The sequence below is a fragment of the Sciurus vulgaris genome (assembly GCF_902686455.1).
Source record: "Sciurus vulgaris genome assembly, chromosome: 4".
NCBI lineage: Eukaryota > Metazoa > Chordata > Mammalia > Rodentia > Sciuridae > Sciurus > Sciurus vulgaris.
In genome coordinates, this window is record NC_136464.1 from 147,394,978 (window position 1) to 147,410,928 (window position 15,951).

Genomic DNA, 15,951 nt, shown 5'->3' on the forward strand with positions numbered 1-15,951 from the left:
TTCTCTCCTGCAGCGCACCTCCTCTCTTTAGGTCTCCCCTTCCTTCTGCTCCACTTAAATCTCTGGCTCTTTATTGACTTTCTCTGCTTCCTGAAACACTCTCCCATTTGTGACCATGTGAGCTAAAATCCTTTTCTAACAGATTTAAGATCCTTTCCTAAAGAAGCTGAGTAAATTCCTGGTTGACAGATAATGGATAGTTTTCAAGCACTGCAAACCACTGCTTTCTCCTTTCTTTAGCTTTGAAAAGCTATTTAAAAAACTATTTATATCCAGTCATAGACAGCTTTCAAAATATGTCCATAAAGGACTGAGGTTATAGCTCTGTGGTAGAGCATTTGCCTAGCATGTGTGAGGCACTAGGTTGAGTCTTAGCACTGCATATAAATAAATGAATAAAAGTTCTTCAACAACTTAAGTCGACAAATTCCCAAAATGTGGGCTGGGGATATAGTTCAGTTGGTACAGTGCATGCCTGAAATGTATTTAAAGAAATCAATCTGAATAGATACATTTATGAGTTTTATCTAATTTACATTTAGCCTGAAAGCCTATTATTTTAACAATGCCTTCACATTATCAGCTCATATTATTTTTTAAATTCTTCTTCTGAACTGGCCTTCCAAACCAATTTGGTAGACACTGAAGAAAATTCTAGTTTATCTTAGAATTTATTTTTTAATTTTTTTTTTTTTTTTAGTTGTTGATGGACCTTTATTTATGTGTGGTGCTGAGAACAAACTCAGTGCCTCATATGTGCTAGGAGAGTGCTCTACCACTAAGCCACAACCCCAACCCCTTAAAGTTTATTTTTATAATTATAATTATAAATACTAGCTAGGTGTGGTGGCACATGCCTGTCACTGCAGCAGCTCAGATGGCTGAGGCAGGAGGATTTGCAAATTCAAAGCCAGCCTCAGTTATTTAGCAAGGCCCTAAACAACTTAGTGAGACCTGGTCTCAAAAAAAAAAAAAAAAGTGAAATATAATTATTGTTATTATAAACCAAAATCACAGTTCTAGCTGACTGCCTGCTTTATACACTAACCTGGATGTCCAATAACTTCGTTTCCAAAACTCTTATCTGCTCTCAAAGGGTAAAAATTTTCCACTACAGCGGAAGGAACATGCCACAGCTACTGATACCAAAATATATTAAACAGTGAGAGGATTATAAGCATAAACAAATAGTTTTCTAAAGTAGAAATCTTGAAGGTAACATCATTCATTGAATATGTTACATTCTGGAGTTTCTGTTCAGAAGTCAGCTACATTATTTTCTAATAATGCTTTCTGGACATCTTTTTGATGGTAAAACACACAGAAACAAAAGTGGGATGGCTGCAGGGCTGGAGCGTGGGGAAACGGGGAGCTGTTTAACAGGTATAGAGACACTTCTACTTTTGCGAGATGAAAATGTTCTGGAGAGTGGATGCTTGACAATGTGAATACACTGTACCCTTACTAAACTATAAAATGAAATATGGTTAAGATGGTAAATTTTATGTATATTGTACCATAATTATAATTTTTTAGAATTAAAAAATTGCTAGATGAACTATATTTCCCACATAATGACAAAGTAGATATAGATGATAAAATATAGGTGATTATAATTATGCTATGAAAATACAAATATATACATAAGTGACCAGTCATATTTTTAAAATGCTAATATAATTTATTAATACTTTACTGTACCCTGTGTAAATTTAAAAATTACAGTGGTAAAATAATATGATGTCCTTCCTATTCTGAGATGTAATTCTCCATCTCCTTTCCCTACCCAGTTCCCCTCCCTGGACGTAACTTCTGTTGCTGTCTCCTACGTATCTTTCCAGAGGTATGCACCCCAAGATGCTATACCAATACCACATGTTCCTTTGTGACTTAACTGTATGCATTAGAGTTCATTCCATTTGAGCTCGTGACAAGTACTTTGACTGGCCTCATAGTCTGCATTTCATTTATTGATGCCTTTTGTGATCCACATCATATGTGGTTGGCTACAATCAGGTCTAAAGAAAATAACTTTTTGCATTTTAAAATTAAATTGCCTCAGCTGGGCATGGTGGCTCACCCTGTCATCCCAGCTATTCAGGAAGCTAAGGCAGAAGGATCACAGGTTTGGGGCCAGCCTCAGCAACTTAGCAAGACCCTGTCTCAAAATAAAAAAAATAAATTATAAAAAGAAAGGGTTGGGGATGTAGCTCAGTGGTACAGCATCTCTGGGTTCCATCTCCAGTACCTCAAAAAAAATTGCTTCTTTTTGATTTTGAATGACCTAGATGATTCAAGAAAAACCCAATTACCTTAAAGGTAGCAAAGGCATCTGAAGCAATGTCAAATGTTGACAACTCCACATACTTGAAGAAATCTCTGAATTGGTTAGAAAAGAGGATGATTTTGGCAAGTGGTTCATGTCGAATACATTCTCTCAGCATAATCCCACAACGTAAGGCAATCTGTGGGGCTTCGTATCTAAAGCACAACCAAGAGAGAAACAGAACTGTTACCCCATTAATGAAGTATCATCAATGATATTAAATGGATCATTTCAATACTGCTGCTAGTAGAGGCTCTGATGCCATCTGTCACAGTCATTCAGACAGGACTCATTCAGTACCCATGCACCACCTGATATGTGCCTGGCACCATTCCAGATGCTGGGGCTGCATTAGTAAACAGGGCAAGGTCATTGCCATCACAGCCTTCATATTTTAGTGAGAACGTGTCTTGGAGGAGGCACAACATAAACAATGTAAAGATAATTTCATATATTCAGAAATGCTGTGAAAACAGAATATAATAAATAAGGCAGTATTTCAGAATGCGACTACTTAAACTGTGTGAGTGATTACCTAAATTTACTTCAGATTGAAGTGAAGGGGCGAGGTGGTCCAGACAACTCGGTAGAGACTCCGAGGCAAGCATAAGATTGGTGAGGTAGAGGAGAAGAAATATGGCCAGAGTGGTGGGATATAGGTAAGAGTAGTGAGTGGTATGACGGGAGCAAGAGGAGGGAAGGGCAAGGTCAGAGCACACCATGGTTTGTAAATTAAGGTAAGTAGCTTGGCTTTAAGTGTGATGATTTTAAATGTGTGTGGTTTTAAGCCTTAGGAGAATTTAAGGCAAGAAACGAGTACAGCTTAACTTAAGCGTTCAAAAGATGACTCTGGCCAGACTTGGTGGCACACATCTGTAATCCCAGCAGCTTGGGATGCTGAGGCAGGAGGATCGCAAGTTCAAAGCCAGCCTCAGCAACTTAGTAAGGCCCTGTCTCTAAATAAAACAGATGTGATGCAGCGCAGTAGTTAAGTGCCCCTGGGTTCAATCCCTAGTACAAAAGAGAGAAAAAGATGGCTCTGGACTAAGGGTGTAGCTCAGTGGTAACACATTTGCCTCGTGTGCGGAGGGATCCTGGGGTCAACCCCCGGCACGGAGGTAGATGTGGGGAAAGGCTGCCCCAACTGCTGGTGGAGAATTACTGTAAAGTAATCGGAGCGGACGAGGGAGCTGGAGTGGAAGCTGGTAGATGAGGGAGGTGCAGGAGCATAAACCCAGCAGTGGTGATGGTGGCCTGGAGTGGGTGGCCGCCGCAGAACTCAAGGCCGGGCAGAGGCTGGGTCCTGTTTGGAGGAAGAACCAACAGGACTTGCTGATGTTGGAGGTGGGATTGGGTGGGAAATAAACTACCAGAGGTATGGGTTAGTGAAGGAATTGCTGCTGACCACATGAACTTTGAGATGGCTGACATCTGAGAGACAGTGTCTCCTCGGCAGGAGACTACACTCATCCGGAGTTCAGGAAAAAGACAAGGGGGGTTTTATGTGGATATGATCTGCGAGCACACGTGACCAGTAAAGAGCAGTGGGTGAACTGGCTCAGCAGAATCATACAGGAGATCTGTGGCTCACAGAACTCCACTAGAAACAGTAGCTTCTGTAGGAAATGTTCAGGACTGCGTGCCAGATCTGTTCCATTTCCAATTAACAGCAGTCTCTCAGATGGCAAATTCAGCATCTAAGTAAATCTAGGTTTGAGTTACATTCCAGAATGTGATAGGATTTCAAGAAACTGAACAATACTTAGCCCAAATTAGGCAAGCCCTGTACTGAAAGGAGACAGTTGACAATTGTGTGGTAAATACAGGAAGAGTAGGACAAAGATGTAGCTGTGAAACATTAGGAAGTGAGTAGGACATAGTGTAAAAAAAAAAAAGTCTGACCAAGTTTTAAACAGATTGTATCATTTCCCACTTCAATTAACTAAATACTAGTTGTTTTGTACAAAGCCCATTGAAAAAAGCAACTTAAAGTGACTCGATTCCTTAAAAGGTGTTTTTTCCTGTAACTTTCTCTGAGAATAGGATAAAAATGATGTTTACAAAGAGTATGTGATCTTTCAAACTTACTATGAATTCTGAAAGTTAGAAAAATAACAATAAATTTTTTTTACAATGACATTTGAATGGATGAGAAAAATCAAATATTTGAAAACTAAAACTAAAGCACCCTTACATAAAACCTGAAGATCATTCATTACTTACCAACTATTAGCAGTAACATTTTGTTGACCAATAAAGACCAATATAATGCTTTTTATAAGATCATTTTATTTGCATGAAATTCAGATTTAAGAATAAAACCTCATTCCCATAATTTAGGAAATAGGCTACTTTACAATATCAAATTTACAAAAACAGTAAGGAAAGTAGCAAATTAGGGCACCAAGGTGGACAGTTACTAATTTTTATCCTATTTATAAAACTAAATGATATTCCCAAATATTGAGTACTCCCTGAATAACTCATAGTAACATTTAAATGCTAATATATTCAGATAGACATGATTCTTTGTAGAACATAAGGAAGGCCAATTTATAACAGCAATTTTTCTTATCAGAAAAATTTGAAAATCAGCCTAGTGGCATACATTGAATAGTTATAAGGTGGGATATTATTAAAGATGTTGTAAGGAGGGGGTATATTTTTTGAAATGTTGAAGAGAAAAAAACTGTCAATTACTGATAGAGTAAGAGACTAAAATAAAGGCTCTTGGCCTAGAGAACAAGCCTCAGGGACAATTAAAATCAGACTTCTTAGTAAGATCTTGGTGGACTTAAATAATTTGGCCCTAAACCTGACTTCTCATTTCATCCCATCACATTCCCCATTTTCCCAGAGTATGCCTCTCCCTTGAGTGGAATGCCCTTTATAGTTTCCCCAGGAAGATGCTCGTCTTTCAAGGCCTTTTTCAATTCTCTTATAATCACCCATTATTCAGGATTGTCCTCTCCCTCCTTCACATTCCCACAATAGCTTGTCTATAACTTCACTTTAATACTTTTCTCATTCTGTATTAGGTCACATTTCAGTAAGTTGTTATAAATCTGTTTTCTTCACCTCGTGTTCCAAACAACCTAGTTGCTGGTGATGTTTTACTTACTCTTACAAGGAAAAAACCATCCTGCCCCCGCATCCCCATTTGGTGTCTATGTTTCATTTATTGTTACTTTCCTCCCGCATACTGCATCTTCAAAGGGTTCCCAGAATAATGTTTTCATACAAAGCACGCGTGTAATGAATTTAACAAACTCTGAAAGTCCTAATGCTACAGGACTACAACAAGAGTAAAACTCTGGCATAGATAAAAGCTGTATTATCCTTAGCCAACATCTCTCATTTCTGAATTCAGTTTCCAAACTGAGATCATCTATAAAAGTTTCCACTCCAACTTTTGAGTATAATTAGTTCTCTTTTTCCTTTCATTTAGTAAAGTTTATTGGAACCATCTGTGATGCAATGACGATTTATTCTCGAGAACCAAGAGAACATTTTAAAAAATACTCGTGGGGCAGAACACTTATCAGCTCATTCCAGTAGTATGTTCCCAACACTGGAAGTGTCAGTCTCTAAGATGACAACTTTTTAAAAAATTTTTTTTAGTTTTAGATGGACACAATACCTTCACTTTATTTATTTATTTTTATGTGATGCCCCAGTGCCTCACCTGTGCCAAGCAAGCACTCTACCACTGAGCTACAACCCCAGTCCCTAAACTGACAACTTCTTAAAGTCAGGAATATCCCAGGGTATAGAGGGAATTTCTGGATTTTCCTCAATATCCTTTAAAGAACCTATAATTCACATTTATCATTTCAACCTGACTACCCTCTAGGATACTGATTTTTGATAGGTTATTGTTCACTGTATAAAGAAGTGCTCTATAAATTAAGCCTGTCATTAAGCTTCAAATCCCACTAACATTAATATCCTTCAGTCTGGTAAAGAATCATATTTATATCATCTAATCTGTTCTAGTTACGGATAAGCTTCCTGATGGCAAGGACCACAACTAATCATTTGTGTTTTCCACAATGACTAATGGATGGCAGGTCACCATTAAAGGTCAATCTTATGAGTGCTGAATCACTATTTTATAGAACTGAATCATATCTTCCTTCCTCACTTATAATTTATAATAAAGTCTGGACTACAGTTAACTGTGTCAGTACAGGAAAGCACATTACTGTACATGCACCTTCATTCAAATAAGAACAGCTTATTGGAAGATCCCCTTGAAACTTTATTAAAGTCAAAATATAAGAGCAATTGTCTCAACTAGCAGTGAGCTATGGTAATCATTACACAGAAAATGGCTAGAAGAAAGATCTTATACAAGAACATCTCAACAAAGATTATCCTATGTAAGAGGAAAATGACTTGTTATTAAAGGGAGCAAACAATTCCAGACAGTACTTGGAAAGCATGTATGTATGGGGCTAAGGGATGCATTGGGAAGACAGACAGATAAAACAAATAGCAAAAATATTGATAGTTGTGAAGGCTGAGTGTTGGGGGTATGTGAATTTCTCATACTTACTACTTTTACATATGGATGAAAAATTTTTATGATGAGCTTTTAAAAATAGATTAGGAAATACTTAATTTTAACATTGGACTTATGGAACATCTTCCCCTGGGCCCAAATTTTTTATGGATCACTGAGAGAAGTTTGGTGATCTCATCCTCAATGTCTCAGTATCCTGGAGTGTCATCTGCCTCAGTCAGAAGACAAATTGATTTAGAATGAGAAAGTCCTTTGTGAATGCCCTTTTCATAAAACTTGAGTTCCAAATGCTTTATGCCTTGCTTTGTATCACATATCCAGATGATTCTCCCTGATGGACAAATAAGCATTTCTTTCTGCCTTACATTCTTTATGGCTAGACTTAGACTCCACTTCAATATAATGTTACTTTTGTACCATTAAATAACATTATTGTTTGGTGTATAAATGTATCAACCAAGTTATGTTCTGAGTTTTTAAGGAACTACACAATAGGTAATTCAGTAAAAATTCTAACCCTTAACAAAGGGCTAAATCTGTAGCATTCCAAGCAAAACTGGTAACAGGTAAAATTGATCATGGTGCAACTATTTAGTTAGGGCTTGTCATTGTCTACTCTGTCCTCAGGAGCATCAATAGTGCCCTCTGCTTGACATCTGAATGGTCCTCAAATCTTCTTATAAGTACCGCACACTAACCAATTGCGCCACTGGAGCTCCTCAAATCTTCTTATTGATTTATTAATGGTAAAGAGCCTGGGACTTAGAATCAGATCTGAATTGGAAACGTGGTTCTGTCACTTATTAGCTATATAACCTTGAGCAATAGTCTTTGAGTTTTAATTTTCTCATTTGTAAAATGGCAAGAATAATACCTAGCCCTCATAGAATTATTGGAATGATCAATGCATGGCACAGAGCAAGGACTCAAGTGATATCTACAAAACAGAATGAGAAGGAATGGGTTAAAAGTTCAGGATAAAAACAGAAGATAATCGTTAAAATAGAGAAAGAAAACCAGAGGTATAGTCCCCAAATTGTTGCTAATGGTTTCATTGGGAGAGATGGTGAGATGCATGTCCCTTTTATATTACATATTTCTAAAATGTTTAAATTTTAAATAATAAACATAGTACTTTTGAATCAGAAAAAAATGAAATGCATTAAACATATCACTCTTTTCACTCCTTCTTGAACTTTTCCAAGCTGGAACTGCAGACCCAATTCTCCCAGCCACTTTCCCCAATGCCACAATTCTCCAAATCTAATCCCTGGGTGACTCCACATGTCCTACAGAAGGACACTGAAACTCCTTGAGTAGCGCAGGGAAGGCTTTTCCTAATCTGGTTTCAGCCTTTCCAGCTTTACACTCTGACTCATCCTAGCCTCCAGCCACCCTAGACTTCTTGTCCATCATTCTCTAAACACATAAATTCTCTTTTAAATGTCATTCTTTTAGAAATTTTTGCCTTCCTGCAGGCTGAAACAGCAGTGGACACAGTGATCTCAGAGAGCACATGCTGAAGATGCAGAACCCCTGGCTACCCGAGAGCACTACGGAGCTACACTCATCTACTGGTGGAGCCACTCCATTCGGGGCCCATTTTTTATGGAAGTTTAGCAGACTGTGACTTCTAGATACAGTTCATAGATACAAGCATATCTCCCTTCCTAGAACCAAAAGACATGATTCTCCAGTAAAAAGATTTCTTTATATCAAAACTTAAAGTAATCATGGTGTACTTTGTATGCTCACCAATGAAGAATAACCACACAAACACAATAACCTAAATGATTATTAATAAAATTTAAAACAGTGATAAAGTATATTGGGAGGATGAAGGAAAGAAAATGGAGTACTGGCAGCAAAAAACTAATAATTGTTTAAATATGACAAATTAAAAAATTAGAATGGAGCTGGGGATGGAGCTCAGTTGGTAGAGTGCTTGCCTTGCATGCACAAGGCCCTGGGTTCAATCCCCAGCACCAAGAAGAAAAAAAAAAGAAAGAAAAAAAGAAAAAATTAGTAGAAGACTGTTATTTGTAATGCAGAGGTAAAAAGTAATTGACAAAAATGAGAGTGGTTGTCTTTGGACAATGGGATTGAAGGATGGAGAAGGAAGAGGCAAAAAGCTGCTGTTTGTTGAAACACCTGATGTTTAAACTATGTTATGTAGTATTTGAATACAATAGGATGTTTACAGAGGTACAAAGCAGGAAAGAACACAGGTGAGATGGACTATGTATGGAACAGCAGAATTGAGAACAGGAATACTATAAAATAAAAAGAGCCATGCTGGTTTGAAATGGTATATAATAAAAAAGTAGGGTAGGGAAAGAAGAAGATAGTCTAATGTCCCTGAGCCTTGCTGCACTCAGATGTCTAGTCTTTAGGAGTTCGAGTAGCCTTAAATGTCTAAGAAATATTTGTAAATGAATGGACATAATAATCAGGAACTCTATTTTCAAAGTTGACTTCAATTTTTTGGCTCCTCCAAGGCTACACACACCCACACACCCACACACATACACACGCCCACACACACTCACACATACATGCACACACACATAGAGTAATATTCTGTCCCCAAGTAGAAGCAAGTCACCTTGGCAAACGCTAACTACTGAAATAATTCTTAGAGCTGCTATTTCAGTTCTTAGAACCAGAATGTACATGTGTGTGTAATAAGGGGACTCAGTATCCTGTGAGCGGGAGCAGGGCAGGCTGGGAAGCACGAATATTATCATAAGATAGAAGAAAGGGAGAAAAGAGAAACAGTAAATGGAAACATAATGTTAGAAATATAAAGGGGTGCTAAGGATTTTGCTACAGCCTAAGTCATCTTAAGAGACATAGACTTTGAGGACAAGCATGGCAAGTACCCATCCTGCAATTTCAAAGGGAAACAACCATATCTCCAATGAGGCAAATACTAAGTTTTTTGATTTTGGGGTTTTTCTTTCTCTTTTCTGTGTGTGTGTGGGTGTGTAGTTGTGGTGGTGCTGGGGAATCAAACCCAGGGCCTCACAAATGTCATGCAAGCTCTCTACCATAGAGCTTCATCCCCAGCCCATGTACTTTTAACAACTATTTAAATTCAGACATATTTTGAAGAAAGCCAGGCACCTACCCTTTGAGGAGCATAAACAGGATATGAGGATGAGCACTAATGTACTCCACGGTAGGACTCCGAGTGCCTATCTGTCTTCTCAGGATGTTGTTAAATATCTGGGTCACATCTTTTTTTCCCTGTTAAAGAAACAAACCACTATTAAATTGTACGTTTAAAATGAATAAATTGTATGGTATGTGATATACACATACATACAAACAGACATGATACCATCCTTCAATGACATGCAGAAACACTAATTTACTCTTTTCACCTATCTTTAACAAGTTGTGCTTTCAAACACAAAGCCCACAAAATGGATGCAGCTCCTTGCCACTGGATTTGTACCAGGGAAAATTTGAAGTCCATTTCTCACAGTAGGAAATACAGTGGCACAGAAGTATAAAAACCAGCAGTGGATATGCTAGAACAGAATTCTTTATACTTTTTAAGCTTTATCCAAGAAGAATATAATGATTAACATTTTTAAACCTTCATAAATAAGAAAGGAAAACAGATGAAGAAAAAACTGTAAGTTAAGATTTTAGTAAAATGTAAGTTAAAATCACATTTTTTTCTTAGATCTATTTCCTAATCTTTCCCTTTATTCCTCTTTCACCTTGATGCCTTTCTTCTCAACTAGAGAGATAGAAAGGACCATTAAGTGCTAGTTGCCTGAGTCAGAGGAACTACAGCCATTTTAAAAGAGGACCATTTAGAGTTCCCATGGATAAGACTTTCATTCTCACACCCTACAACCTAAGACTAGCCTGCTTCTCCAAAAGAAGCTCTACATTGGATCTGAATTTATTATATAGAAAATAAAGAATGACACTGCAATCTCAGTCACTATGGTCCTGGCTCTGAGCTTCAACTATACTATGAAATAGCTTTTTCCAGTTACTCTATCCACTTTAAATCATTCTTACTCTGAAGACTGAACTATCAAGCAATGAAATGTGGCTACTCTGTCTCCTGCCTAAAGCTCTTCAATGACTCCCTTTTGCTTAGGAAAAAAGTTCAATGCCCTTCCATGACCTGCCCTTGCCTATATCTCCAACCACATCAAATACCTATTTTCTTTGATCCCTACATCAGTTTCTATTAAAACCAAATTGCTTTATCAAGAATACAAGCAATAATAAGTGTGAGGATGTGGGGAAAAAGGTACACTCATACATTGAGACTGCAGATTGGTGCAACCACTTTGGAAAGCAGTTTGGAGATTGCTCAGAAGACTTGGAATGGAACCACCATTTGAGCCAGCTATCCCACTCCTCGGTTTATACCCAAAGGACTTAAAATCAACATACTACAGTGACACAGCCACATCAATGTTTATAGCAGCTCAACTCACAATAGCTAAACTATGGAACCAATCCAGGTGCCCTTCAATAGATGAATGGATAAAGAAAGTGTGATCTATATATCACACACAAACACGTGTGTGTGTGTGTGTGTGTGTGTGATGGAATATTACTCAACTTTAAAGAAGAATGAAATTCTGTCATTTGCAGCTAAATGGAGGGAGTTAGAGAATATCATGCTAAGTGAAATAAGCCAAACCCAAAAATCCAAAGGCCAAATGTTTTCTCTGGTAAGCAGATGCTGATATATAATGGTGGGGGGCATAAGCAAAGAATGAAGGAATGTTGGATTGTGCAGAGGGAAATGAGGGAAGGGGAGGGGGCAGGGGAAGGAAAGATGGTGGAATGTGACAAACATCATTACCCTATATACATGAAAGATTACACGAATGGTGTGACTCTACATCGTGTACATCCAGAGAAATGAAAAGTTGTACTCCATTTGTGTACAATGAATCAAAATGCATTCTGCTGTCATGTATAACTAATAGATCAAACAATAAAAAATGTTTAAAAAGTGGCCGGGGATATGACTCAGTGGTTAAGCACCTCTGGGTTCAATTCCTGGTACCAATAAATAAATAAATAATGGAGAATAAAACAAATTCGTTCACTACACAACCTTTCATACTTGTGTACCTGTGTTCATGTTCTTATGCTTGTCCTGAACACTTCTCCTTCATTTTTCTAGCAAACTGTTCATTAAGGTTTAATTCAGAGAATCCCAGCAGCTGGGGAGGCTGAGGCAGGAGGGTCATGAGTTCATAGCTAGCCTTTCAGCAACTTGGTGAGGCCTTAAGCAACTCAGCAAGACCCTGTCTCTAAATAAAATATTTTTTAAAAGGGCTGGAGATGTGGAACAGTGGTAAAGTGCCCCTGGGTTCAATCCATAGTACAAAAAATAAATAAATAAATAAAATTCAGAGCTGGGCATGGTGGCATATGCCTGTAATATCCCAACTCTGGATGTGGAGGAGCAAGATTTGTAAGTTTGAGGATAGTCTTGGCAACTTACTGAGACCCTATCTCAAAAAAAAAAAAAAAAAAAAGATGTGTATGGGGAAAGCTGGTGATGCAGCTCTGTGGTTGAGTCTCTGGGTTCAATCCCCAGTATTGAAAAAAAAAAATCAATCAGGATATTCTCCTTGGGATAAGTACCCCTGTCTGCTGCAGCAACATCCTTTTCCTGTGTTGATCAGTGCCTTCTCTCCTACTACCTCCACTTTCACCCAATACTGTCAGGGCAGCAGACCCTTAACTAAGTGCTTCATCTGTGCCAGGCACTTATTCTAAGAGTTTTACATATATTATCCAGTCTTCACAATGACATCAAAATGTACATATTATAAATAAGGAAACTGGGGACCCAGTGAGGTTGTCTTATCCAGAGGGGATGTGGAAGACCCAGGACATTACCCTAGGTTGATGGAGTCCAGTGTCTGAGTTCTTCACCACCACACTAAACTGATTCCTCACACTCACCACGATGCATTGAAATAAATGGGTTTTATCTCTGACTTCTTCATTGGATTGTCAGCTTTCAAGGACACAGACCATATTTTAATGCCCTATTATAGCCAAGAGTAGAGAAGGCATTCAATACATACCCATTAGACTGATCGTTACTCTCGAGGCACAGCCATCAATGTAACTCTCTTATCACAAACAGGCCACTGACCGTGTGTGCGGGGGGCGGTTACTGGGGATTCGGTCCATGAATGGTCTGCCTCTGAACTACATCCCATCCCCTTTTATATTTTTTATTTTGAGAAAGGGGCTCACTAAGCTGCCAGTGCTGGCTTTGAATTTGTGATCCTCCTACCACAGCCTCCTGAGCCACTGGGATTACAGGGCAGGTGTCACCATGCCTGGCCCCTCTTTTCTTTTAACCTGACACTTTTTAATACTAAAGGGACATTAAAAAAACTAAGACCCAAATGAGATTATTCAATTACTTACTCACTCTTACAGCTATTAAAATATGAATTAAGTATTGATTAAGAATAGTAACATTAAAAATTCTGGGAGGATATCATTTACCTTATTAATATTAGTTCAGAATAGATCTTGGACCTTAAACATAAGACTAGAAAATTCTGGGGAAACATAAAATCTTCAGGTTCTACAGCTGGACAAAAAGTTCTTAGACTCGACACTAAAAGCATAATCAATAAAATGAAGTGATAACTTGGACTTCACCAAAACGTAAAACTTTTGTTCTGTAAAAGATCCAGTTAATAAGATAAAAAGTCAAGCTATAGGAAGAGAGTACTACAAATCATAAGACAAAAAGATCAGTTATCTAGAATATATAAAGAACCCTCCACTCTGGAAAGCAGTGTGGAGATTCCTTAGAAAACTTGGAATGGACCCACCATTTGACCCAGCTATCCCACTACTCGGCCTATACCCAAAGGACTTAAAATCAGCATACTACAGAGATGCAGCCACATCAATGTTTATAGCTGCTCAATTCACAATAGCCAGATTGTGGAACCAACCTAGATGTCCTTTAATTGATGAATGGATAAAGAAACTGTGATATATACAATGGAATATTACTCAGCTATAAAGAATAATAAAATTATGGCATTTGCAGGCAAATGGATGAAATTGGAGAATATAATGCTGTGAGATAAGCCAATCTCAAAAACCAAAGGCCAAATGATCTCGATGATAAGCAGATGATGACACATAATGGGGGGTGGGAGAGGGGCAAGAATGGAGGAAGGAAGGACTGTATAGAGGGAAAAGAGGGGTGGGAGGGGTCGGGGGGAAGGAAGAAAATAACATAATGCATCAAACACCATTACCCTATGTAAATGTATGATTACACAAATGGTATGCCTCTACTTCATGTACAAACAGAAATAACATGTAAACCATTTGTTTACAATAAAAACAAATAGAAAAAAAAACCTGAAAACTTAATAGTATAAGAAACAGTTCAATTAGAAAATGGGTGAAAGACATGAAAAGGTATGTCACAGAAAGGATCATTACCCTTTAGGAAATTTTCAATTGCAAATTGAAACCCCAGTGAGTTATTACTACACATTGGAATGTCTAAAATAAGAAATAGTGACAAAGCAAAATGGTGGCAAGAATGAAGAAAAGTCACCTTTTTAAAAAATATTTTTAGCTGCAGACAGACACAATACCTTTATTTGGTTTATTTAGTTTTATATGGTACTGGGGATGGAACTCAGTGCTTCACATGTGCTAGGTAAACACTCTACCACTGAGCCACAACCCTAGCCCTGAAAAACCACTTTCATACAACGTGGTGGAAGTTTAAAATGTATCCCCAATCTGGAAAATATTGCCATTTCTTAAAAAAAAAAAAAAAAAAAATAACAGGGCTGGGGAGGTAGCTCAGCTGGTTAGAGTGCATGCCTTGCAAGCACAAGGCCCTGAGTTTGATCCCCAGTACCGCAAAACAAACAAACAAACAAACAAAAAAAAAACCATGCAATTACCATATCAGTGCAGATTCACTCCTGACATTTCACAGAGAAATGAAAACACATTCACAAAGAAACCTGTCCACAAATGTTCATAGAACATTACTTATAATAGCCCAGAGTTCTAAACAACCCCAAAATTCTTCAACAGATAAATGGCTAAACAAACAAAACTGTGGTACATCCATACCAAGGACTATCACTCAGCAACAAAAAGGAACGAAATACAGTTACATGCAACAACTTGGGTGAATCTAGAGGAATGGTGCCAAGAGAAAAAATCCATTCCAAAATGTACAGTGGATAAAACAATCTTCCCCCAACCCATCCTTTCTCTCTCTGTCCTCCTGGGGAATCAGTGACTGAGTGGTGATGGGGGTGAGAGTAGTGGGTGTGGAATATAAAAAGGGCAATAGGAGAGATCGTTGTGATGGAAATTTTCTATATTTTGATTTTATCAATGTCAGTATCTGGGTTGTGATATTGTTATACAGTTTTGCAAGATATTACCATTGGGAAAACTAGGTAAGGTACATGGGACTATGAATTGTTTTTTAACACTGATGACAGTCAACAGATGCTTCAAAAAAAAAAAGGTTATTTTTTTAAAAAAGACATTCTTCTTAATACAGCAGTTTTTTAAAATTTTTAGTTATAGATGAACACAATACCCTTATTTTATTTATTTATTTATTTTTATGTGGTGCTGAGGATCAAACTCAGTGCCCTACGTGTGCTAGGAAAGCACTTTACCACTGAGTCATAATCACAGCCCCATACATCTGTTTTTTTTTTTTTAATTGTAAACAAATGGGATACATGTTGTTTCTCTGTTTGTACATGGCATAAAGGCATACATCTGTTTTTAAATAATAAAATTTGATTTCAGTTTTCATACTCTGTTTAATGAGAATATAATGTATTCTAACAATGCACAATTAGTGTCCTAAAATCCCATTTTTGGAAACCAATCCTAACAAAATAATTCTAAATAACAATCCTAAATTTAAAAAAAAAAGTTCCAGATACAAAGAACTTTATCACAGTTGTGATAATAGGAAAAATTAATACATCCAGGCTAGGTTAAAAAATTACGGTATATTTAACTGGTAGAACTAAGAAACTGGAATATCAAAATGTTGGCAATGATGAAATAT

General features: G+C 37.5%; 1 protein-coding gene across 3 annotated transcripts in view; it reads right to left on the reverse strand.

Annotated features, from left to right (window-relative positions):
* Positions 1-15,951, reverse strand: part of CAB39L (calcium binding protein 39 like) — a 117,925-nt gene that overhangs the window by 34,306 nt on the left and 67,668 nt on the right. For all 3 annotated transcript variants that reach the window (XM_079137678.1, XM_079137679.1, XM_079137677.1), the window contains 2 exons: positions 9,982-10,100; positions 2,313-2,481 (listed from right to left, as the gene is read on the reverse strand). In XM_079137678.1, the coding sequence (XP_078993804.1) occupies positions 2,313-2,481; positions 9,982-10,100 (288 nt within the window). The remainder of the gene's footprint in view (positions 1-2,312; positions 2,482-9,981; positions 10,101-15,951) is intronic.